The sequence below is a fragment of the Astyanax mexicanus genome, chromosome 4, assembly GCF_023375975.1.
Source record: "Astyanax mexicanus isolate ESR-SI-001 chromosome 4, AstMex3_surface, whole genome shotgun sequence".
Lineage (NCBI taxonomy): Eukaryota > Metazoa > Chordata > Actinopteri > Characiformes > Acestrorhamphidae > Astyanax > Astyanax mexicanus.
This window is the reverse complement of record NC_064411.1, coordinates 4,715,720-4,742,320: the sequence shown is the minus strand read 5'-3', so window position 1 is coordinate 4,742,320 and position 26,601 is coordinate 4,715,720. Positions and strand designations below refer to the sequence as shown.

The window sequence follows — 26,601 nt, the reverse complement described above, 5'->3', positions numbered from 1 at the left end:
TACCCCCATTAACCTGAACGGAAGTGTGATGTTAGAGCGAGGTGGAGCTCTGGAAAGAGGAAAAAAAAAAACGAATATCCCAATACCAAAATTAAAAACCGAATACCGAGCGAACATTCCAATACATAAATATTCAGGTCCAGCCCTACTTTAAACTACCCCAACAAATAGCACTTACTAATTACTATGGACAGGTCAGTGCCGTTGTTAGAGCACCAACTGTGACATTAATTCCAGTAGACACTTTTTTAAAATCTAAATTTCATTTACAAAACACACAAAAAATCATCAGACTCCTCTTCACCTTTCTTCATTTAGCTTTATTAATATTAACCAATTTTACAATAAAATAAAACAATAATTATCAATACGTACAGAATAAGTGATAACAGTAGTGAATAAAGATAATAGTAATTAAAGTAAAGGTTCTGGAAAAAAATGACAAAATTATCTATATAAAATATTTACTTACTTATATTTATACCCACATTCTCCCTCCTACACACACACACACACACACACACACACATCAAATCTCTGTTACACACAGGGTTATTCTATCTTACACAGACGAACTGAGGAGCCAGGACCATAAACCCAAAACCCTGCATAGAGGGGCTGAGTGAAGGTGGTGTAGAATGTGTGTAAGTGTGTGTGTGTGTGTGAGTGTGTGTGTGAGGGTGTGTGTGTATCAGAGGAGACTCTGTAGAAGGACAGAGTGCCGGAGGGACAGTCCACATACACTCCTACTCTCCTACAGCCGGAGGGAGGAGTGGAGAGTTCAGTTCTGTTATTATTGTGTTGAACAGAGTAACTGTTATCAGAGCAGATCAGACTCCAGGAGTTTATATTCTCTCCAAACCTACAGTCTGATCCCCATCCTTTCCTGCTGATGGTTTTATAACTCAGAGCTACAACAGCTCCTCCTCCGCTCCACTCAGCCTCCCAGTAACAGCGTCCAGTAACACCAGTAACTCTCTCTCTACTCAGAACCTGCGACCAATCAAATCTCTCTGGATGATCAGGATACGACTGCAGCTCCCCTCTCCTCTCCACCCTCCTGTTCTCCTCACTCAGAGAGAGACGACGCTGCGCTGTGTTCAGATCCAGAGTGAAATCACAGCCGTCTGAACACAAGAACACACACAGAGTGTATTTAGTGTGTAGTGTTATATTTAGTGTGTGTGTAGTGTTATATTTAGTGTGTGTAGTGTTATATTTAGTGTGTGTGTGTTATATTTAGTGTGTGTGTAGTGTTATATTTAGTGTGTGTGTAGTGTTATATTTAGTGTGTGTGTAGTGTTATATTTAGTGTGTGTGTAGTGTTATATTTAGTGTGTGTGTAGTGTTATATTTAGTGTGTGTAGTGTTATATTTAGTGTGTGTGTGTAGTGTTATATTTAGTGTGTGTAGTGTTATATTTAGTGTGTGTAGTGTTATATTTAGTGTGTGTAGTGTTATATTTAGTGTGTGTGTGTAGTGTTATATTTAGTGTGTAGTGTTGTTATATTTAGTGTTATATTTAGTGTGTAGTGTTGTTATATTTAGTGTTATATTTAGTGTGTAGTGTTATATTTAGTGTGTGTAGTGTTATATTTAGTGTGTGTGTAGTGATATATTTAGTGTGTAGTGTTGTTATATTTAGTGTGTAGTGTTGTTATATTTAGTGTTATATTTAGTGTGTGTAGTGATATATTTAGTGTGTGTAGTGATATATGTAGTGTGTAGTGTTGTTACATTTAATGTGTGTAGTGTTATATTTAGTGTGTGCAGTGTTATATTTAGTGTGAAGTGTTATATTTAGTGTTATATTTAGTGTGTAGTGTTGTTATATTTAGTGTTATATTTAGTGTGTAGTGTTATATTTAGTGTGTGTAGTGTTATATTTAGTGTGTGTGTAGTGATATATTTAGTGTGTAGTGTTGTTATATTTAGTGTTATATTTAGTGTGTGTAGTGATATATTTAGTGTGTGTAGTGTTATATTTAGTGTGTAGTGTTGTTATATTTAGTGTTATATTTAGTGTGTGTAGTGATATATTTAGTGTGTGTAGTGATATATGTAGTGTGTAGTGTTGTTACATTTAATGTGTGTAGTGTTATATTTAGTGTGTGCAGTGTTATATTTAGTGTGAAGTGTTATATTTAGTGTTATATTTAGTGTGTGTGTTGTTATATTTAGTGTTATATTTAGTGTGTAGTGTTATATTTAGTGTGTAGTGTTATATTTAGTGATATATTTAGTGTGTAGTGTTATGTTTAGTGATATATTTAGTGTGTAGTGTTATATTTAGTGTTATATTTAGTGTGTGTAGTGTTATATTTAGTGTGTAGTGTTATATTTAGTGTGTAGTGTTGTTATATTTAGTGTTATATTTAGTGTGTAGTGTTATATTTAGTGATGTATTTAGTGTGTAGTGTTATATTTAGTGTTATATTTAGTGTGTAGTGTTATATTTAGTGTTATATTTAGTGTGTGTAGTGTTATATTTAGTGTTATATTTAGTGATATATTTAGTGTGTATTAGGGAAGCGACGGTTCTCTGTATTTTATTGGTCTGTTTGGTTTGATACACCCGGATGGACGGTGGTATTTGGGTGCGCACTAACAGAGTGAACAAACGCTCTCCCGCTGTACATGCCCCGCCCATGGCCAGGGGGAGGGGCTGCTGAGCGCGTGCTGGGGGACTGCGCCGTCACACTGTGAAGATTCACCAGCAGCTCATATAAGAGAAGAGTAATGTTATTTTATTCTCTATTCTCTTTATTGTTTATGTAAAAACTGGGTTTACAACACTGAATATTAATCAAGCAATCAACCATTATTTACACTGGAGGGGGATCCTCATTTACAATGCAGCTGAGCATTTACAGTTTAAAACAGATAAAAAATATATATAAAAAATAGAAATAAAAACTAACATTTACTCTACACGAATAAAATATATACGTAAAAAATGAAAAATAGGACATTTTAAAAAGATCATAAAAAAGACACATAAAAAGTAAAGAATTTATATTTTATGAATAAAAAATAACAGTAGTGAAAATAAAGTAAAATGATAAGAATAATAAGATATTATAAAATTAATATTAATAAACTAAGAACATGGGAATCATGTGGGGAAAATAATATATATATATATATATATATATATATATATATGATATAGTTATTTATATAAACTATTTTGATAAATAAAATAATACAAATAAATAAAATAAATAAGTAATAGAAAATATAAACTCATTAAAAAAACTAATTGAAAACAACCACAGGCTTTCTGAATAAAAAGCCTGATAGTAATAAAAGTTTCAGTTTCAGTTAGTTTCAGTTTCAAAACATGGAAATAGCTCACCAAAACCTCAAGCTATTATTTATATTTGACAATATTTAATTAACTTTTCCGCACTCGTCTTATTTTAGTTAACTGAATTGAGTTTTGTATTATTTTAAGCGTTGCTCTGAATTCAGCTTCACACTGCGAAAGAGAGAGAGAGAGAAAGAAAAAGAGAGAGAGAAAGAGGGAGAGGGGTGAAGTGCATTTTGCCTGATGTCTCTCTTGGTTATATGACAGTGGTGACAGAGGTAATCCCACGCCGTGCGCTGCCAAACTTCACTACGTGTGCCTGCAGCTTTTTAGAGCGCCGGGCGAGATTTTAGTTAATGAATTAATATATTTTATATTTTAATAAATTTGCCCTGGTGATAAGAAACGAACGCTAACATATAGCTTTATATTTCTGTGTATTTCAAATGTTTGTGAAATAAAATAAATTCCTGTTCAGTCAAAGTGCTTTCCTCTTTTAATTTTTTGTTTCTAAAACTTCAGCATTTGAGTGAGAATAAGCAGCTGTTAAAATTCTCAAACAGCAGAATGCCTATAACCATTGGCGTAGGAACCGGGGGGGATGGGTGGGAATATTAGAAACAGGTGGATTTGTCCCCCCTAAAAATGATATTGTTTCGCTCAGATCAGCTGTGCTATTAATGAGGAGACAGACCGGACCAATCACGGAGCCGGTTCAGGAATTAAGTTCCGCCTCTCAGGAGAAACAGCCAATCAGCTTGCTGTTATTGCGGCGCGCTGAGGTGTCAGTATGTTGGTGGGGGGAAGCCCCTCCCTCGCTGTGAGATTTAGCAGCGGGATCGGCTGCAGCTGATTTTAAGATATGGATATATGGTGATTTTTTTTTCTAAAAGAAAGGTAACGGTATCTAATCATGTAAACTGTGATGATATGTTTCTGATAGCTGGTTAAAAATACACGTCTCTGAATCAGCACACAGTTTAACCCCACTGTGATTAATAAACTGCAGCTGTGTTAGTGAGTTAACTTAACTTTGGAATTATCTAGATTGGGAGTCAAGATTAAAGAAAAAAAAACTATCTACGAAATGTTCAACTTGCCCTGTACCTGATCAGCTAATCACTATTACATTTTCAAACTGTTTATTAATTTAGGATTGCAGTTAGCTAGAAGCTGGATGTAGAGGATAGACAGAATTTAGTACAACATTGGGTAATGTTGGTAGTTTAAAGCAGTTTCTTAACCCTGATCATCACTGCCCTAAAACTGTGTTTTCCATCAGATCCAAATGATCAGCTAATAAACAATCATTTATTGAGTTAACCTGTTAAAATCTCTTAGCCCCCTATGGATCCTAAATTAATCATTATGTATATCCAGCAGTTTATTAGACACATCATACCACCACTTACTTTATTAAAGTGTCTTTAAACAGAGGAAGCTGTAGAATATGCAGAACAGTGTTAATATGCAGTAGAATATGTAAGAACAGGGTTAAGAAACACTGATCTAACCTGACTTCTGTTCATATGTAGTTCACAGTAAGACCACATGTCCTGACGTTTATATTAACTTCTGACAAAAATCTCTAGGAAACGTAGTTACATTCTCTCAGTAGAAAGAAGTGCTCTCAGTTAAAAAAAATTAAAAGTGCAGGAACCAAAGAAAATGTAAATATACAACAGAATTGACATACAATACATAATAATAATAACCAATACTGTTATATTATTTTAAATATTAGGTGATAACTGATCAGTTTTTGTACTATGTATATAATTCAGACATTGCATGCATAATTTTTTTCTAACAACAGTAAATGTAATGTGGAGTAACATGTTTAGGTTGTAAAATCACCTTTTATTGGATGTAACTAATTATAAACAAAATACAGAAAAAAAAAGATTATTTGTGATAAAAAATAATTCCACAAATGTTGTTCTAGGAAACTATAGGGTGGGCTTTGGTTCATATTCGCAAATGTGAACCCCCCCCCCCCAAATTTCAAGCCCGCTCCTACGCCCTTGCCTATAACTGCTATATTAAGCTACAGTTATTAAGTCTGTGTACTGAACAGAAATTTAAATCCTTATAAATGTCAGATATAAATATAACTAATAATAACTTATAGTTACTGTGCAGATTTTAAGTATATTATATTTTATAGTTGATAGTTTTTTATATATTACTTCTGTCGGCGTGTCTCTCCACAACCATGCAACAACCAATCAGACTGTTTTCTGAATTTTCCAGGAGCAAATCAGCTCTGAAGGCAAACGCTGAAGATTTGAGGACTAATCAAACAAAACTTTCTCAGCTGCGTGATCAGGGCCAGTGAACGCTAAACGGAGAAAAGGATATTTGAAGAGGCGCCGTCATCTTATAAATCCGCTGTTCGGGACCATTTTGGCTTCAGCGTTGAGTTTGATAATCAAGGTAAAAGACAGTCAGCAGATAAAGCACAGTGTGATTCAGTTACCTGTTTTTGACTAATGGTAAGAATAAGTGCTCCTTTTTTATAATAGATATTGTGATTTGAATTAATCTGTGACTTTATTAATTGGCTCTGAAAGTGTGAGTAGGAGCACCTTGTTGATTTGAAATAGAAAGGGCTAAAAACGTGCTGCATGTTGGAGCTAGATAATATTAATATATATCAAAACAGAACCGAAACCGCGGCACAAGAACCGCGATACGAACCAAACCATGGCCACACTGTACCGTTGCATCCCTAGTGTGTAGTGTTATATTTAGTGTGTGTAGTGTTACATTTAGTGTGTGTGTAGTGTTATATTTAGTGTGTAGTGTTATATTTAGTGTGTGTAGTGTTATATTTAGTGTGTGTAGTGTTATATTTAGAGTGTGTGTAGTGTTATATTTAGTGTGTGTAGTGTTATATTTAGTGTGTGTAGTGTTGTATTTAGAGTGTGTGTTATATTTAGTGTGTGTGTAGTGTTATATTTAAAGTGTGTGCAGTGTTATATTTAGTGTGTGTGTAGTGTTAATTTAGTGTGTGTGTGGTGTTATATTTAGAGTGTGTGTAGTGTTATATTTAGTGTGTGTAGTGTTGTATTTAGAGTGTGTGTAGTGTTGTATTTAGAGTGTGTGTAGTGTTATATTTAGTGTTTGTGTAGTGTTATATTTAGAGTGTGTGTAGTGTTATATTTAGAGTGTGTGTAGTGTTATATTTAGTGTGTGTAGTGTTAAATTTAGTGTCCGTGTAGTGTTATATTTAGAGTGTGTGTGGTGTTAAATTTAGAGTGTGTGTAGTGTTATATTTAGAGTGTGTGAAGTGTTATATTTAGAGTGTGTGTAGTGTTATATTTAGAGTGTGTGTAGTGTTATATTTAGAGTGTGTGTAGTGTTAAATTTAGAGTGTGTGTAGTGTTATATTTAGAGTGTGTGTAGTGTTATATTTAGAGTGTGTGTAGTGTTATATTTAGAGTGTGTAGTGTTAAATTTAGAGTGTGTGTAGTGTTATATTTAGAGTGTGTGTAGTGTTATATTTAGAGTGTGTAGTGTTAAATTTAGTGTCCGTGTAGTGTTATATTTAGAGTGTGTAGTGTTAAATTTAGAGTGTGTGTGGTGTTTTATTTAGTGTGTGTAGTGTTGTATTTAGAGTGTGTGTAGTGTTATATTTAGTGTGTGTAGTGTTATATTTAGTGTGTGTAGTGTTGTATTTAGTGTGTGTGTAGTGTTGTATTTAGTGTGTGTAGTGTTGTATTTAGAGTGTGTGTAGTGTTATATTTAGTGTGTGTGTAGTGAATGTGTGTGTATGTAGTGTGTATGTGTGTGCTTGTATTGTGTGTATTTGGGTGTGTATTGTGTGTAGTGTATCTGTAGTGGTATATTTAGTGTCTGTGTGTAGTGGTATGTAGTGTGTATGTAGTGTACGTGTGTGTAGTGTTTGTGTATGTAGTGTATGTGTGTGTATGTAGTGTGTTTGTATTGGGTGTATATAGTGTATGTGTATTTGGGTGTGTATGTAGTGTGTGTAGTGTTTGTGTGTATTGTTTGTATGTAGTGTATGCATGTGTGTATGTGTTGAGTGTTTGTAGTGTGTGTGTATGCGAGTGTGTGTGTGTGTAACTTACATTTTTTTAATCCAGGTTTGATTCTGATCTTCCCTCCATGTTCCACTCTAAACACACACACACACACACACACACACACACACACACACACACACACACACACACACACACACACACACACACAGAGATCAGCACAGTGTGAGATTTTTAGAAACTGATTTATAAAGAAATACTTTGTGTGAAAACGAGCGAACATTTGAGAGAGTGGAAATTAGTGACCTCATGTGGTAAAGTACAGAACTGCAATGCACACTGCATAAAATCAGATTAAAAACGGAAGATTAAGGAGGATTAACTCTTACTTCTCTAAATATATTTTCGTCTGCATGTATAAAGTTTTAATATTTGTCGTATCTTATTCTGCTTTATATGCACAATATGTAGTATTATTTTTATTAGAGCTTTTATTCAGAAATGGAGAAAACATGGCACAGTAGTTAAAGTTCCCAGGAGTGACTGAGCTACAGAAATTACTCCAAAAGGGCATGAACAACTCATCCAGGAAGAACCCAGAACAACATTTAAAGAACTGCAGGTCTCACTTGCCTCAGTTAAGATCAGTTTTAAGCATTCAATAATAAGATAGAAACAACAGTTTTTATTGGACCATACATTTTTCAAGGAATTATTGTGCAAACTTTTTTTTTATCATGATTTAAAAATAATTTTATGCCACTGGTCATTAGAAAACTTCAAAAATTTTAAATGTAACATAGGCAACGTTTTTAAATGAAGCCAACAAACCAACTCAATCACATTAATGGGATCTCTTTAGAAATTCAGAGCTCTATTTTAGTGATCCGTAGGTGAGCCGTCAGCCGTGCAGCATGCAGCTTGATTTAGGGTGTGTCACTGTGTCTTTACGATAGGAAAAGTTGCTCAAAAGAGGCTCAAAATGTGCAAAAAGCATGTATCATGAAATAAACCAATCACCATGTCATTTGCCATTCCCTTTAAGAGCCAGGTGCGGTCTGACTTTGGCGTATTGCTATTTAAATGGCACAGCTACCTGGAATTGACCAATGTTTTTCATCGGCGTAGATATATTCAAAATCACTGTTGCTGTTTAAACAAGACAGGTGAAGAGCATGAAAATACACTGTTGGTGGGAGTAAGATAGCAATAAGCATCAAGACCACCTTGCACGGGTGTAGGTTAGTGTTCAGAAAGGATTCTGGTTTTGCAGTCACTGATTATTTTCACCATAAAGACATGGGCTGGTTGCTGGGGTGCTTGACTCTCAGTGTATATAAAGTTAGTAGAGATCAGTTTTTATTATGTAACTTTTCTCCTGACTCGATGCTCAGGGCAGCTCTCCATCACTGAAGTTTTCCACCTGTTCTGGAGTAAAAACTAAACCTTGGTTCTTTTTACCAACAGAAAGATGAGCCAAAACAGAAATACAGCAAAGTACTTGGCATTCAGTGCAGATAGCTTGGGCATAAACAATTAACAGTGGCTGTGTAAACAAAAATAAGACAGAATGACAGAATGAAGGTTACATGCTGCTCCACCATGTTTACCTGGTGACTACAACTAGATTTACAATGCTAAAATGTACAACATGTACAACAATATTTATCTTAGAATAAGTTGATAATATAATTATTAGTTCAGACCTACCCGAGTTTCTCCAGTTTGCAGTGTGGATCCTCCAGTCTGTCAGAAAGCAGCTTCACTCCTGACTCTCCTGGGTGGTTGTAGGTCAGATCCAGCTCTTTCAAGTGGGAGGGGTTTAAAATTAGAGCTGAAGCCAGAGAACAACAGCCTTTATCTGTGATCATACAACCAGATAATCTGCAGACAGAGCAAGAGAATGTGTGAGTGAGTGACAGAAAACAAGAAAGAAAGACAACATAGCAGACTGAGGAAGATAATGCACTTTGATATTAGTCTCTTTTTTTTTAAATAACAGTACAAAATCTGAAAAAAATATCTATAGAAACTAAAGTTTCTTAACACAGTTGACACAGATTAACATGAAACCCAAACCTCAACAGTAAGCATTTCTGTGAATACGGCGTTAGCATTGATGTGGACCAAAGAATTGAGTTCATATTAACTTTTTCTAAAATTGTTTTTGCTTGTGCATCACAATTTTGTAATCAATGTGTGATGTATCTCAAATGTTCATTCAAGTTGGACATTCTTAAGACGACTGCAGAAGACTCGTATTTGTTTGTTTGGTATACTCTGACTTTCGTTAAACACTTTTTCTTGTTTGATTTGTTATCATCGTAAACACCTGAATATTTACACATTTATACATGTAGAATTTCTAGTGGTGTCAATCAATTAAAAAATGCAATCCAATTAAACCTACCAAAATTCTGTGATTAATTGCACTTGTTTTTCGTAAGACTGAAGTTTTTATAGTGGGTATTTTATGGAGTGAATTTTGTGCCAAAAGTTTATGTTGTGCAACAAACTTTATGTTGATGGACAGCTATATTGTGACAAAAACATAACCCCCTGGCTGTTCTAAATTTCTTTAACTGTAACTAAATAGCACTCTCTCTCTCTCTCTCTCTCTCTCTCCCCCCGAGCGCTTTCGTTTGTGCACTCTCTGTCTCTCTCTCATGCGCGTTGCGCTCTCGTTGCACGATCTCTAACATATAGGTCAATACTCAAATAACCTCATAAAATTGATCCATAATGTATATTGTGGCGTGAGGAGGCAGGGGAATCGGGGGTCCACCCCACACAGGAACCCTCAGCCCTGTCTGTCCCAGCTGGTCTGCATTAGGACTGATTAAACAACCAGCTGGGACAGGCATATAAACTGAGCCTCAGCCCTCACTCAGAGAGTATTTTCACTGGAGAGCTGAGGGCTGAGGCTGCACGGACTTATATTTAAAATTTAAAAGAAACTACTGAACTCTAAAACCCCACTGGGCTGAGTTATGTTGTTTTGAGTTTATTCTGGGTGTGGTGGAGGACCTTTAAACCAATAAAAGGTATGATCTCTCTGTGCTTCCTCCTTCCGGGTCACAGTGATCACGCCCCTAACCCCAGGGGCGAATCACAATATATATATTTCCCCTAAACTTTCCTTTCTCTCTCGTTCTTTCTCTTTCTTCCACTCCCACTTACTCGGGTCATTCTCACAAAATCCGGATTCAGAGGACATCCAGTATGAAAATTTGCAAAATGCATTTAACAACAAATTTCCTTTTGAGGATTTAAGATTAAGGTCTAAATTTATTATGAATATTATTTTTAGAACATGTGTTCCATTTTATTGCATATTTTATTAGCATTTTATAGATGAAGTCCACAAAAATGTATCATTACCGCAATGTGATATGACATCTAATATATGATAAAAATGCATTTTTTTATCAAAGTTAAGCAGTTCAGTTCATTTACAGTTAAGCAAGGGTTTAAGACCTATTAGCTTACACTTACACACAATGCTACATTATGAAAAGAATGTTTATTTTCAAGAACATTTCATATTATTTACGACAATTTACAATGCAAACATTTGCATATCAAAAGAATCTTTCATGTAGACTACAGCACCTTCATTAATAAAACAGCTCATTTAACTATTGGAAACCATTCAACAAATGTCAAAGAAAGACCTCTCAGAAACTCTGAAATCTTGTCTATCTTTATGCACCATCCAGCATTGTATGCCTACTAAGACCAAACTTTTTATTTTTAGTCATTTACGTAGTTTTTTTGTGTTTTGCCCATATGTCAGGCATATGTCAGTTCTGTAATATCTGGCTGACCTTTTTTCCTCCATTGCCTTTTCTTTTCGTCATGGTACTTTTTGGTCAGATCACGTGTTGTCTTTATTTTCCCACTGGAAATGGCAAATATAAAATTATGATATCCATTTCAGTTTTTGCTCAATTCCATAGAATGGACTGTACACAAATAATATCATGTGAAAGTAACTCCAACTGGAACAACTGTCTGTGTCGTTGAGTATGTGTGTGTGTTTTTCTAAATGTTGTAATTCTTGCTGTAAATGTTCTCCCTAAACTTTGACAGCCTTGCTTTTGCTGCTGCCTTTCTTTTCTCAATAGCTACCTGCCTGTAAAACAAATACACATCGCATATTACAATAAAATATATCAAAGATGGAAAAAAGCTCTCTGGTTATGTGGTCTAACATCTAATTCTGTGTACGGAATTAGATTTAGTTTCAGGCCAGATAAGACGGAACATTAGTGACCTCTACTGGTGGTTTGCAATAGCTAAGTTAGAATGGTCTACTGGAGAAAAGTTGAGGGTAACGCTCATGTTCTGACAATTAGGAAGTAAAAAGGCATCTGTATTATGCTTCCTAATTAAATTCTCATTACCCAAACAGTGCATCTCATTACCGCAACAGGTATTGAAATGTAGCGGTAAGTGAGAATTCAGTTGGAGGATGAGTGACTTTAAACTTTTATGCTAACTGTAAAGGCACCATGAGGGCTGGATAAATTTTCACTTACAGTGTCAATTTAGACCTTAATATACTATAATATAATCAAAAATACAGACTGTAACTTCAAACTGTAGGCCCAAACCTATATCGATATATCGGTAATGACAATGAAAAAGTTGAACAAGTTGATGAGCAATCTTTTAACTTTTATCCAGAAACATATGAGAAGAACTGCTTACATGGTAGCCATCTTGAGTGTCATGGCCAATGTCTTCCCTAATGTTGAAAACGCCTTGAAAATTGAAGTTCTTTGTGGATTTAAACAATGATTGAAATTGTTGCGGAGGATGAGAAAATTAGTGTTGGACACATTCCTTTTCTTTATTAATTTTATTGTTTTTACTTTTCAATGTAAAATCGTTTCTGTTTATTAACTAAAAGTTTTTATAGTATGAAATGCATTTAAGTTTTTTGTTTTTTTAATGTTTAAATTTTAAAATTTCCAAACAATGTTCTGAAATTCTGATACGGACATGTTGCGGAAATGAGAATTTTACTCTAAAATGTAAAAAATTACAAAAATGATATTTATAATGTTCATTTTTAAACATGTGCAAGATAGACCAAAGGACGTTGTTTAGGATTCTATATTTTTTATTTTGTTAATATTTACTTGTTTATTAAAATTCCTCATGCCACCTCATCCATCCATCCATTACGCGCAAATACACACGCACCCGCAAATATACTAATGCACGCACATTAATCCGTTCACAAAATCCCATAAAAATCACAAGGAACCACTTAGCAATAACTTAATGCATGCAATGTCTCAATGTCATAACCAAATCCAACACTTTTTATCTTATGTTATGTCTCTTCTACTTTGTTTGCATTTAATCACTCCTTTCTGAATCTCTTTGCACCAACCTCTATTTTATTACTACTATATATCTCAGATCCGAAAAATGCATTTTTGTTTACACTCCATCCCACACACAACAGAAAATATCCTCAAACATCTGCACACTCATATCATATCATTGATAAACATTATTAATCCGTACATCACAACATGTCTTCACTTAAATTTTTAACCCAGAACATTCGTAGTATTGGGACACAGATTAAGCAAGCCAAGGTACTAAACAATCTCACTTCATTAAAGGCAGACATTTGTTTACTACAAGAAACACATCTATCAGAAACAAATCATCTTAAGCTCAGATCACCACAATTCACCCATATATTCTCAGCCTACTATAACTCCAAACAAAGAGGAGTATCAATAGTAATAAACAAAAAAAATCCCCTTCACACATAACACCACTATATCAGACACAGGTAGATACATCATAATTAACATCAACATCAGCAACACACCCTTAACAATAGCAAGTTTGTATGGCCCCAACATTTATAACCCATCCTTCTTTCATGAGTTTTTCAACCATACAAACAATATATCAGATTCCACAATTATAATTGGAGGTGACTTTAATTCAATCATTGACCCATGTATAGACAGATTAACTATGGCACACAATACACGTTACTGGCATTCAACAGATATCATTAAACAATACATGACAGACTTTGGGCTCAGGGATGGTTGACGCCTCAAAAACCCAAACACTAAAGAATTTTCTTTCTGTTCTCCAGCCTACCACTCATATTCTCGCGTTGACTATTTTTTAACCAGCAATTCTATTATAACTAATATATCAGAAATAAAATATCACTCTATAATAATCAGTGACCATGCTCCAGTTTCACTTATATGGAACATAAATCCACTACATAAAACTTTCAGCTGGCGACAAAATACCTCGTTACTTACAGACCCAGAATTTGACAGCTACATCAAAAAAGAGTGGGCATCTTTCCTAGAAATAAATGATTCTCCAGAAACTACACCAACAATACTATGGGAAACTGGGAAAGCAGTACTAAGAGGCAAAATCATCTCTTACTCTTCCTGTAAGAAGAAGAAAGATACGGAAAATGAGTCTAATCTACAACATCAGGGAATTGTCAAATGAAATGATAAAAAACCCATCACATAAAATTAAAAAAGAGTTAAAAGAATGTGAATCACAGTATAATGAACTTATAAACAAGAAGACTCAAGTTTTAATACAACGACTAAGATATAAACAATTTAAATCACAACAGCAAATCTGGTAAATTCTTAGCTAACCAAGTAAAACATAAAGAAAAAAACAACAATCCCATCAATCAAATATGAGACCAGACTAATCAGGCAAACATGAAATGAAATTAATCAAGTATTTGAGAAATTCAATAAAAATCTATACTCACCAGAACACGATCCAGACCCAATAGATATTCACACTTTCCTCAATAATATACACCTACCCAAACTAACTGAAGAACAAAAAAGCACATTAGAAAAGCCAATAACATCAGAAGAACTCCATAAAGCCCTCCGTAAGATGCCTAATAACAAAGCACCAGGACCAGATGGCTTTCCCGCAGAATTCTACAAGCACTTCTGGTCAATATTTGGCTCAATGTTCAGTAGAGTAATAGCAGAAATTAAACACAATAAGAGACTACCAACAGAAATGAATACAGCTACAATATCACTCCATCTTAAACCTACAACGATCCTACCTTACCATCCAGCTACCGTCCACTGTCACTAATTAACACAGACACAAAGCTAATAAGTAAGACATTAGCTACCAGACTGGAAACGGTTATTCCATCCCTCATACATCCTGATTAGACCGGCTTCATCAAAGGCAGACAATCAGTTACCAACATGCGCAGACTACTCAATCTGATACATCACACAACAGTCCATAAGTCAAAAACTACAATAGTCACTTTAGATGCAGAGAAGGCTTTCAATAAGGTTAACTGGAAATTCCTTTTCACTACACTACATTAACTAGGTTTTGGAGAATCATTTATAGAATGGATTAAAACTCTCTACACTTCACCCAAAGCCACAGTCAATACTAACGGACTAATATCACAGAATTTCACACTATTTTCATAGAACCATTAGCAGCAGCTATACAACAATGCCCAAATATCAAAAGGTATCCATACCTACACTACCGAACAAAAAATCAGCCTTTATGCAGATGATATTCTACTATTTCTACAAAACCCACTCTCCTCAATTCCTCAGACTACACAAATAATTAAAACATTCTCTAAAATCTCAGCTTATTCCATTAACTGGTCTATATCCACCGTTCTACCATTTAACATGAACTTATCAGACACAGCAGTTCAGTCACTCCCTATCCCTATGTGCACTGAACACATCACATACCTGGGCATTAAAGTTTCTGAGCTGTCTGAGCTGCACACACTTAATTTTAGACCACTACTCACAACCATCAACAATGATATCCAATGCTGGATGAACCTACCACTATCCTACCAATATCCACAATCAAAATGACAATATTACCTAAATTAAACTACCTCTTCTCAATGATTCCCATCCAACCTCCACCTACCTGGTTTAAAACGCAATCATCTCTAAATTCTACTGGAAAAATAAACCACCCAGAATCAAATTAACCACATTACAAAAACAAAGAACTCAGGGAGGCCTAGAAGCTCCAAATTTCCAACAATACCTCTCTGCAAACCAATTAAAGTACATTATTAAATGGATAAAACCAAATCAAACTGATGAAATATGGAGAGAAGTAGAACAAACATCAATTAATGAAATACAAATCTCAGACTTACCATTTATTAGCACAACAATCAATCGCCACCCTTGTTTCAAAAATCCAATGATATCATCAACTCTGACAGCTTGGTGGAAAATTCACAAGAACACAAACACTAGACGTGCACCCACTAATTACTCACCCATATAGCACAACCCCGACTTCCCCACCACCAAAAAAAACCCAAAACTACAAAAATGGAAAGAAAAAGGTATTACACATTTACACCACGTTCTACACAACAATAACTCGGCTACTTTCTCACATCTAACCCAGAAATATAGCATTGAGAGGAACCAGTTTTTGGAATATCTCCAACTTGGATCTATGTTAAACTCAAAAATAAAAGATTACGCAATACTAGAACTTAGCCCACCAATTTCAGAATTCCTCAATATCTCTTCTTCAGACAAAATTCTATCAAAAATATATAGGCTTTTACTCAAATTAGACCAAACAGTCACTATCCCAATAAAAAAATGGGAAGAAGATATCTTAATTACCCCCAATGCTGATTTCTGGAGAAACATTATGGAGAACACATTCACCATGACTAACAATACTAACCTCCACCTTATACAATATAAAGTAATTCACAGGGTACACTACACTAAGCAAAAGTTACATAAAATGGGACAAGAAGATTCAGAAATCTGCATACACTGCTCACTAAACACTCCAGACAATTACATACATGCTCTACGGTACTGCCCACCAATCAAACACTTCTGGCAGCTTGTTATAACTCGGCTAACTCCACTATTTAAACAGCCAATCTCTCCATCCCCATCACTCTGCCTGCTTGGTGACACATGAACCACAAACCTAAACCAGGAGGAAAGCAGAGCACTTTTGGTGGTGCTAACCATCGCCAAAAACAATTCTCACAAACTGGAAATCAAGGACAAAATCCCCATCAGTCAATGGGAAAACTCACTCACAGAACACATAGAAATGGAAAAAATATCTGCATCTCTCAAAAACAGAACTCATGAACACATAAAAACCTGGTCAGCATTAAACAACCTCCTACATCAGTGACTCCATCAGTCTTTAACAGATAACCTACATACATCCATTATATATCTATAACCACATCGTCCATATATCACCGCTACATGAATGTTCCTACACACACACACACATGCACACAGTCACATAACACATTTAACATTTAAGACATTTAGCTATTTTTATTTACTTATTTATTTTTTTGTTATTCTGTGTGTTATTATGTTAGGGATGGATAAATGGAAACATATAGGAAGCCATACTATAATATTTTTTTTTCTTTTTCTTTCAAGGGCACAACTTCTTCTTTTGTTTTTTTTTTCTCTCTCTCTTCTCTTCCCCTATATATTTTTTTCTATTTGGTTTATTTGTATATATACACATCGTTATGTCCTCCCTCTGCACAGTGACCTCAGATATCAGAAATTTGTATTAATACGAATAAAGTCTTAATGGGGGGGGGGGGGGGGTGTGTGGTAACCAAGTGGGGGTGGTAACCAAGTATTTTAAATATACTTGGTTACTTTATTATCCTTTGCAGTTATTTGAAAATTATTTCAGTTTGGATTTTGCCAGTCTTTGCTTTTGCTTTAGTTTTTTGCTTCTGAGTTGTGGCACACTTTTCACAGGTGGGCGGGGCTAAGAAGAAGGCCCCTTGAATCTCCATTGGTCAGCTGGTTCTGGACTGACGGGTTCCCTGAACCCTCATCTGAGACTGACCACGCCCACCCCACCAGTTTCAAGCGTCCTTCCAAAAACGGAGAGCGAACAGCTTCTAGTGCAAAGCAGCAGATACTTTTACAATTAAATTTCATACAAACGTTCTGTTCAATGTTATATTATGTGGCGTGAGGAGGCGGGGGAACCGTGGGTCCGCCCCACGCCGGAACTCACAGCCATGTCTGTCCCAGCCGGTGTGCATTCAGGACTGATTAAGCAGCCGGCTGGGACAGGTATAAAAACTCAGCCTCAGCTCACTGAAAGGAGGACTCTTAACTGGGGAGCTGAGGGCTGAGGCTGCACGGACCTTTAACTGGAACTAAAAGTAATACTACAGACTCTAGAGCCCCATTGGGCCATATGTTTGTTTAAGTTTGTTTTGGGTGTGGTGGAGGGCGTTTTAAAGCCGAAATAAAAGGTATGTTTTGAGTTCATTTACTCCCCGTGTCTGTGTTATCTGTGCGCTTCCTCCTTCCGGGTCACAGTGGTCACGCCCCTAACCCCAGGGCCTACCACAGTGGTGGAGAATGCGGGCACCGCCCCTTTTGGGCGGGGTCCAGTGACCTGGTTGGAAGGAAGCCGCGGAGTGGAGCACGACACGGGGCTGTGGTGGACTCAAAGCGTGCCTTTGTTTGGCCGCCCGAAGCCACACCTCAGTTTTGTTTTGCCTTTTTTTTTCCGGAAAAATAAATAAATTTATAATGCCTCGCGGGAGAAAAAAGGGGAGGCCCGCCCCCGGCTACTCACCGCCTCGCTGGTGTGACGCCGGGGAATTCCCCTTCGCCTCCATACTCCTCGAGCCAGAGCCCGCCCCCAGCTACTCTCCACCGCTCTGCAGCGGTGACGCTGAGGATTTCCCCTTCTCCTCTCTCCTGCCGGAGTGGCTCCGTCAGCGGTGGGAGGACGCCAGCGAGAGGCGGCTGCAGCAGCAGTGGGCGCCTCGCCCCGAACTCGGCTGGTGCGAGTGGTGTCCGAGCCCCAGACACCGGGAGGCCGAGTGTGCTCACACCGGCCCGGACTTCTGCTGCTGCTGCGTCGGCCCGGAGGAGGAGGACGAGTTCCGCGCCTCTCTGCCCGGGCCACAGTCCGACTCCGCCCCGCCTCTCCCGCGAAACTCTTCGGCGGCCGAGTCGGAGTCGTGGAGGGGGGAGAACGGCCCTGACAAGAGCGAGGCCGAGCCAGCCGCCGCGCTACCGAGGGCCGCCACTCCACAAGCCGCCGCGCTACCGAGAGCCGCCGCTCCACAAGCCGCCGAGCTACCGAGAGCCGCCGCTCATCCAGCCCCGGAGCTACCGAGAGCCGCCGCTCATCCAGCCCCGGAGCTACCGAGAGCCGCCGCTCATCCAGCCCCGGAGCTACCGAGAGCCGCCGCTCATCCAGCCCCGGAGCTACCGAGAGCCGCCGCTCATCCAGCCCCGGAGCTACCGAGAGCCGCCGCTCATCCAGCCCCGGAGCTACCGAGAGCCGCCGCTCATCCAGCCCCGGAGCTACCGAGAGCCGCCGCTCATCCAGCCCCGGAGCTACCGAGAGCCGCCGCTCATCCAGCCCCGGAGCTACCGAGAGCCGCCGCTCATCCAGCCCCGGAGCTACCGAGAGCCGCAGCCGCTCCACCTGTCCCGGTGCCCCGAGCAGCCGCTCCACCTGTCCCGGTGCCCCGAGCAGCCGCTCCACCTGTCCCCGTGCCCCGAGCAGCCGCTCCACCTGTCCCGGTGCCCCGAGCAGCCGCTCCACCTGTCCCGGTGCCCCGAGCAGCCGCTCCACCTGTCCCGGTGCTACCGAGAGCCGCCGCACCTCCCGCCGCGGGGCTGCCGAGAGCCGCCTCACCTCCCGCCGCGGGGCTGCCGAGAGCCGCCTCACCTCCCGCCGCGGGGCTGCCGAGAGCCGCCGCACCTCCCGCCGCGGGGCTGCCGAGAGCCGCCGCACCTCCCGCCGCGGGGCTGCCGAGAGCCGCCGCACCTCCCGCCGCGGCGCTGCCGAGAGCCGCCGCTGCGCGAGGCTGGGGGACTAAGGCTGGGAGGTGGGCTGCCATCTCCACGGGCCTCTCTCTGGAGGGGGGGGCCCAAGCGAACGAACTGCATCCCCCGCTCTCCTCACCCCGCCTCTCTTCGTTCGCTCCAGTCACCAGGTCACGCCTCACCTTCGACCCTGGTGGCTGGAAGCTTAGGGGGAGGGACTGTGGCGTGAGGAGGCGGGGGAACCGTGGGTCCGCCCCACGCCGGAACTCACAGCCATGTCTGTCCCAGCCGGTGTGCATTCAGGACTGATTAAGCAGCCGGCTGGGACAGGTATAAAAACTCAGCCTCAGCTCACTGAAAGGAGGACTCTTAACTGGGGAGCTGAGGGCTGAGGCTGCACGGACCTTTAACTGGAACTAAAAGTAATACTACAGACTCTAGAGCCCCATTGGGCCATATGTTTGTTTAAGTTTGTTTTGGGTGTGGTGGAGGGCGTTTTAAAGCCGAAATAAAAGGTATGTTTTGAGTTCATTTACTCCCCGTGTCTGTGTTATCTGTGCGCTTCCTCCTTCCGGGTCACAGTGGTCACGCCCCTAACCCCAGGGCCTACCACAATTATGTTATATTGTTCTCTGTTTCACTCCATTAAAAAGATCACATTAGCGAGATGTGCTAAATATTCATGCACAAAGTATGATAGTTACCTAGTCAGTGAGCTAGTGAATTAGATAGTTACCTACTCAGTGAGCTAGTGAGTTACCTAGCCAGTGAGCTAGTGAGTTAGCTAGTTACCTAAGTAGTGAACTAGTGAGTATCCTAGTAAGTGAACTAGTGAGTTACCTACTCAGCGAGCTAGTGAGTTAGCTAGTTACCTACTTTGTGCATGAAAATTTAGCATGTTAATGTGAGCTTTTTAATGGAGTGAAACAGAGATTTAATATAACATTAAACAGAACGTTTGTATGAAATTTAATTGTAAACACAATCCGCTGCTGCTGCTGTGCACTGGAAGCTTTTCGCTCTCCGTGTTTGGAAGGACGCTTGAAATTGGCGGGGTGGGCGTGGTGAGTCCAGAACCAGATGACCAATGGAGATTCAAGGCGAACGCCTTCTTCTTAACCCCACCCACCTGTGAAAAGTGTGCCAAAACTCAGAAGAAAAAAACTAAAGCAGAAGCAAGGGAGAGATTCCAGAAGCAAAAAGTCTTTAACAGCAAAATCCAAAAAACTCCACAAAAAATTCACAAAAACACAAAAATAAAAGCAAAAGACTTGCCAAATCTAAACTGAAATAACGTAACCAAGTATATTTAAAAATCTATATTTGCTATATATTTTTTCTCTTTTAAATTTGCAACATACAATTTTTGCTTTTGATTCTTAACATTTTGATTGTGGATTTTATTTTTTGTGTAAAACTTTTGGCACAAACGGAGAGAGAGAGAGAGAGAGAGAAACAAATGGAGAGAGAGCATCAAAGCTCTCTATCCAGGTCTGAGCTGAAAGTCTGAACCGGATTGTTACAGCTGGACACCGCATTAAAGCGCTTCAGTCGTTTAACCAGAAGAAATCTGCATGTTGGGTGGAGGCAGGGCAGATTACTGCAGAAGTTGGGGTCAAACTTGGTGCCGAAATAAAACTTGGGTTAAAAAAATAGTAACACGTTACTGATTCCAACCTAACAGCATATGTTAATGATTTAACGCTGACAGCCCTAATAATTTCAAATGAAAAATCACAGAAACACTGACCTGAGAATCTGCAGTTTACATTGTGAACTCTTCAGTCCAGCAGAGAGCAGCGCCACTCCTGAATCCTGCAGGTCGTTGTTACTGAGGTCCAGCTCTTTCAGGGAGGAGTTTTCCAGGTTTAAAACTGATTCCAGATTTTCACACGTCTTTACTCCAAGATTACATGAAGCTAGTCTAAAAAACAAGATTAAACAAATGATTTCACAATAAACCCAAAGAAGAATATTTGAATGGATTGACAAAGAATAGAGAGCTGGTGTTTCTTTATACTGAAACAGTTAACATGCAGAAATCTCCACTTTATTTGTGATCAGCATGGGCATACAGTTCACCAAAAGCTCTGGGACAGATTATAATGAGTTAAAATAGAAAAGAAAATGTTTAACAAAACATAGAATGAGCAAGGCTTTTTGGAGTATGTGAATTTATTCTATTTTCCCAGTTAAACTCTGGAAAAACATTACACCTTCTCCCACATATATATAGGTTAGAAATATATACAGACACTTAAAACGTATGTTCTATATAAAATTGTTATGTTGTATTACTCATCATCATTTCCCCAAAGCATATTGAGATGCAAGATGCAAGAGATGTGCATTTATTTTAACAAAAACATATTACTTGCCCAAAACCATTTTTAAGAATGTATTTAATCAGTCTTAGACAGAAACTTCATGTACTGTTTACATTAAAATGATGGTTTGATTATTATTACACACAAAGGATAATGCATGCTTATATGTAACAATGTGAATAATATGAATCCATCAGTGATTGAATGGAAACTGATTCTACACATCAGCAAAAACTGAGTGAAGGCCTGAATAAAAATACTCACACAGCTCTTCTGGATATTTTAACTACTGGCAGAAGCCTCAGAAGACACTCCTCTGATGGAACATATTTACTGAGGTTAAACTCCTCCAGCTCTTCTTCTGAGTTCACCAACACAAATGCCAGAGCTGACCACTGAGCAGGAGAGAGCCTGGCCTGTTGAAGACGATGCTCACCACCTCCACTCAGGTATTTCTGCACTTCCTGCACCAGAGAATGATCATTCAGTTCATTCAGACAGTGGAACAGGTTGATGGATTTCTCTGGAGATGAGTTCTCCTCAATCTTCTTCTTGATGTATTTGATGGTTTCCTCATTGCTGTCAGAGATTCTCTCTGTCTGTGTCAGTACGACTCGTAACAGATACTGATTAGACTCCAGTGAGAGACCCAGAAGGAAACGAAGGAACAGGTCCAGGTGTCCACTCTCACTCTGTAAGGCTCTGTCTATGGCACTGCTGAGGAAGTCAGTCTTCGTTGACTTGCTGAAAAACTTGAAGAGTTTACTGGTTTGTTGTTCAGTGGATTGTTCTTTTGGAATTTTTCTGTTGAGAAATGCATATAAAGCAGCAAGAAACTCCTGAACGCTCAGATGTACAAAGCTGAAGACCTTCCCCAGGTGCAGCTCATGTTCCTCCCTGAAGATCTGGGTACACACTCCTGAGTACACTGACACTTCTTTAATGTCGATGCCACTCTCTCTTAGATCTTCCTCATAGAAGATCAGGTTTCCTTTCTCCAGCTGCTGGAACGCCAGTTTCCCCAGAGCCAGGATACTTGTTCTAGTCTGCTGAGGATCAATGTCACTTTTCCCACTGTACTTCTGACTCTTGTGTTTGATCTGAAAGATCAGGAAGTGTGTGAACATCTGTGTCAGGGTTTTGGGAATTTCTCCACTCTCAGCTTCACTCAGCATTCTCTCTAGAACAGTGGCTGTAATCCAGCAGAAGACCGGTATGTGGCACATGATGTAGAGGCTTCTTGAAGACCTGATGTGTGTGAAGACTTTGTTGGCCAGGTCCTGATTCCTGATCCTCTTACTGAAGTACTCCTGTTTCTGAGGGTCACTGAAACCCCGCACTTCTGTTACCTGATCAAAACACTCAGGAGGGATCTGACTGACCGCTGCTGGTCGAGAGGTGATCCAGAGGAGAGCAGAGGGAAGCAGATTCCCCTTGATGAGGTTCGTCAGCAGAACATCCACTGAGGTTTGCTCTTCTATATTCACCAAGTTCTCATTGTTCTGGAAATCTAGAGGAAGTCGACACTCATCCAGACCATCAAAAATGAACATGATCTTGTAGCTCTTATAATGTCTTGGTTGTAAATCTTGTGTTTCTGGGAAAAAGTTCTGAAGAAGATTTAACAGACTGAGCTTCTTCTCCTTAATCAGATTCAGCTCTCTAAAAGGAAGTGGAAAAATGAAGAGAATGTCCTGATTTACTTCTCCTTCAGACCAGTCCAGAATGAACTTCTGCACAGAGACTGTTTTTCCAATTCCAGCAACTCCTTTAGTCAGTACAGTTCTGATGGGTCGTTTCTGTTCTGGTAATGGTTTAAAGATGTCGTTGCATTTGATTGGTCTTTCCTCTGTTGTCCTTTTCCTGGATGCAGCTTCAATCTGTTTCACCTCATGTTCCTGATTGACATCTCCTCCATCCCCCTCTGTGATGTAGAGCTCAGTGTAGATCTCATTCAGAAGTGCTGACTTTACATGGCCTGAAATTCCTTCATTAAGTATCTGATATTTATCTCTCAGCTTGGATTTGAGCTTTTGTTGACATGCTGGGGCCAATTCTGATAACAGAGGAAGAGAATAAGGAAAATATAATTAGCTGTGTCTCTTTATGGAAGACCCCTGTGTAGAACGACTTTGATACAGTAGATAATTGTTAGGTTTAAGGATACATTTGATGCTGTGACACAATATCTTATAATTACAAAATCCAGTTATCTATTGCTTATTATTCTAATTTGAAAAGCAGAACTCCTCTGAGGAAATAAATTAGCACTAGTTGTTCCCCATTCTCATGACCCAGAACTCTTACTGTTCTCTAGTGTGTTGGCGAGGTTTGTCTGATTCATGTTCCTCAGGATGTGCAGTGTGACCTTCAGCACCCCCTCCTTCTGACCATCCTCCACCTCTCCCTCAGAGCATGCTGGGTAATCTGGACTCAGGAGCTTCTTGAATGTGTTCAGCTCGTTCTTCACTAGAGAGATAAACTTCTCTTGCAGCTTCTGATTAAGAACAAACATCAGAGAATCGGTAAAGTTGTTACAGTACAGAGAGAGAGAGATGATGACACTGATCTGAGGACAAAAGGAGTTATGGATGCTCTGGTGTATAAAAGGATTTAAACATCATGTTACTAAGCACCATTTTATTGCATTAATATTAACATTGTTACTGTTATAATACTCTAGAAAACTCTATTAAACTGGGGGAGAATAATTTACATTTGCAAGAAAAGGTATATGAACCCTTTGGGATTATTTGGATTTCTGCATGAATTGGTCATTAAATGTGTTCAGATCTTCATCTGTCACAACAATAGACAAACACAGTCTAATACACACAAAAATATATGTTTGCATGGTTTTATTGAACACAACATGTTAACATTCACAGTTCAGTTGGGAAAAGTATGTGAAACCCTAGGCTAATTACTTTTTTAAGAGCTAATTGGAGCCAGGAGTCAGCCAACCTGGAGTCCAATCAATGTGATGAGATTGGATGTGTTGGTTAAAGCTGCCCTGCCCTATAAAAACACACACCAGTTTAATATATAAAATATAAATAAATGATTTGTTCTACAATTAACAGTTTTAAAATATAAATAAATGGTTAATAGTGTCAATCAGCAACAATGTGAATGTAATTACAAAGAAAACAGCTAAAAAGTTCTCCAGAATTACTTAACAAAATATGTTCTAATTAGCATTCTAATTTCTATTCTAATTCTATGTATTGTACTAGAACACATTCTCCCAATCCTGGATGTATGTACTCACCCCAGCAACTGAGATTATAAATATATGCACAACAGATTATGAAGTTTTATTCAATGCTATTAAAGAAACTATAAATGTCCTGTTTTCAATGCACTGGAACATAGCTTTAGAAGCAATAATCCTAGCAACAAAAAGAAAATTCCACCAGACACATAAAGCATTTTGTGGTTTTGGCCACCAGATGGCGCTAATGTGCTCTGTGCTCAAGCTTTGAGAATATTTTTTGTACAGTTAGGAGAAACAAGTCAGTGCTTATAAAAGCTTTTGTTTACCATCAATAATATTTTAGATATGTTAGCAGAGCAATTTCAGCAGAGGTAGCATTAATTTAATTTAATTTAGCATAATTTAGAGACCTCAACCGGATTGAGATGCTGTGGCATCATGACCTCAAGAGAGCGATTCACACCAGATATCCCATAACATTATAGCTGAACTGAAACAGTTTAGTGAAGAGGAATGATCCAAAATTCCTCCTGACCGTGCTGCAGGTCTGATCTGTAACTACAGGAAACGTTTGGTTGAGGTTTTTCGCTGCCAAAGGAGGATCAACCAGTTATTAAATCCAAAGATTCACATACTTGTTCCACCCTGTACTGTGAATTAACATGTGTTCAATAAAAACATGCAAACATATAATTTATTGTGTGGTTTTAGTTTAAGCAGACTATGTTTGTCTTTTGTTGTGATTTTATGACCAATTTATGCAGAAATCCAAGTAATCCCAAAGGGTTCACATACTTTTTCTTGCAACTGTATGATTAGTATCAAAACTGAAGTGAAATTAAACTTTTATATAAAAGAAATCAGAGAGCTTTACATCATATATATGATTCATGACTAACCTTGAATATGTGGTCCAGTTTTTCTCTGGAATAGTTGTTTTTCTTCTCACTATGGATGAACAGAAAATCCACACTGTAATCCACATGAATAAATCAGCTGATCCAAAAAGCTTCTGTTTTAATAAAATTATTAATAAAATAAAGAATATCAGCAAATAACAGATACAAATAAATACTGATTTGTAATTAAAGCCTGCATTAAATCAATTGTTTTCTACATGCATCAGGATAGTGTCGTAGAAAAGCTAGGGAACCTAAATTCAATTCCCAGCAACTAATAGGGGTATTTATACTCAAACGTTCAGGTGAGCAATCAGTATCTGGGTGAACCGGAATGCCGTTCATCAGTCCAGAGCAGACTGACAGCTTCAGGACTGACAAAATGTTTCTTAAAGGTTAAAACAGAGCTTTAACTTCTAATAATAAATAGAAATATAATAGTAAATAAAGATTTTTGTCCTTCTCTTTTTCTGAAGTTTTGATGTACGTCAAAGAACCTGTTGTTTTGAACCACAGTGTCAATGCTTAATTTGTTCTGAAATAAACACAGTTTTTAAATATAAATAAATGTTGAACAGTGCCAATCAGCAACAATGTGAATGTAATTAGAAAGAAAACAGCTAAAAAGTTCTCCAGAATTACTTAACAAAATATGTTCTAAAGTGTACCTAATTTATTCTGAATACATTACTGTTCTATGTATTGTACTAGAACACATTCTCCCATTCCTGGATGTATGTACACCCAGCAACTGAGATGATAAATATATGCACAACAGATGATGAAGTTTTATTCAATGCTATTAAAGATACAATAAATGTCCTGTTTTCAATACACTGGAACAGTTTTTGAAGCAATAATCCTTTAAAAAAAAAAAAAATTCCACCAGACACATAAAGCACTTTGTGGTTTTGGCCACCAGATGGCGCTAATGTGCTCTGTGTTTTAAAGCTCTGAGT

The 26,601-nt window shown here is 38.4% G+C and overlaps 1 protein-coding gene across 1 annotated transcript; it reads right to left on the bottom strand.

The window, feature by feature from the left end:
* Nucleotides 1–307: 307 nt before the first annotated feature.
* On the bottom strand, nucleotides 308–26,368 carry LOC111190868 (NACHT, LRR and PYD domains-containing protein 12-like). The gene is made up of 8 exons (XM_049478434.1): nucleotides 26,334–26,368; nucleotides 25,643–25,691; nucleotides 23,834–24,023; nucleotides 21,791–23,582; nucleotides 20,950–21,123; nucleotides 9,028–9,201; nucleotides 7,405–7,451; nucleotides 308–1,127 (listed from the first exon to the last, which is right to left on the bottom strand). The coding sequence occupies exons 1-8, from the start codon at nucleotides 26,366–26,368 to the stop codon at nucleotides 553–555; spliced, it is 3,036 nt and encodes a 1,011-aa protein (XP_049334391.1). The 3' UTR covers nucleotides 308–552.
* Between the last annotated feature and the right edge of the window lie 233 nt (nucleotides 26,369–26,601).

Coding starts and splice junctions, on each gene's coding strand:
- LOC111190868 (XM_049478434.1), bottom strand. CDS start 26,368: ATGGGAGAATGTGTTCTAGTACAATACATAGAACA. Junction 25,692..26,333: donor CTAGTACAATACATAGAACA/GTAATGTATTCA, acceptor GTTCATCCATAG/TGAGAAGAAAAACAACTATT. Junction 7,452..9,027: donor TGCAAACTGGAGAAACTCGG/GTAGGTCTGAAC, acceptor GTGTGTGTTTAG/AGTGGAACATGGAGGGAAGA.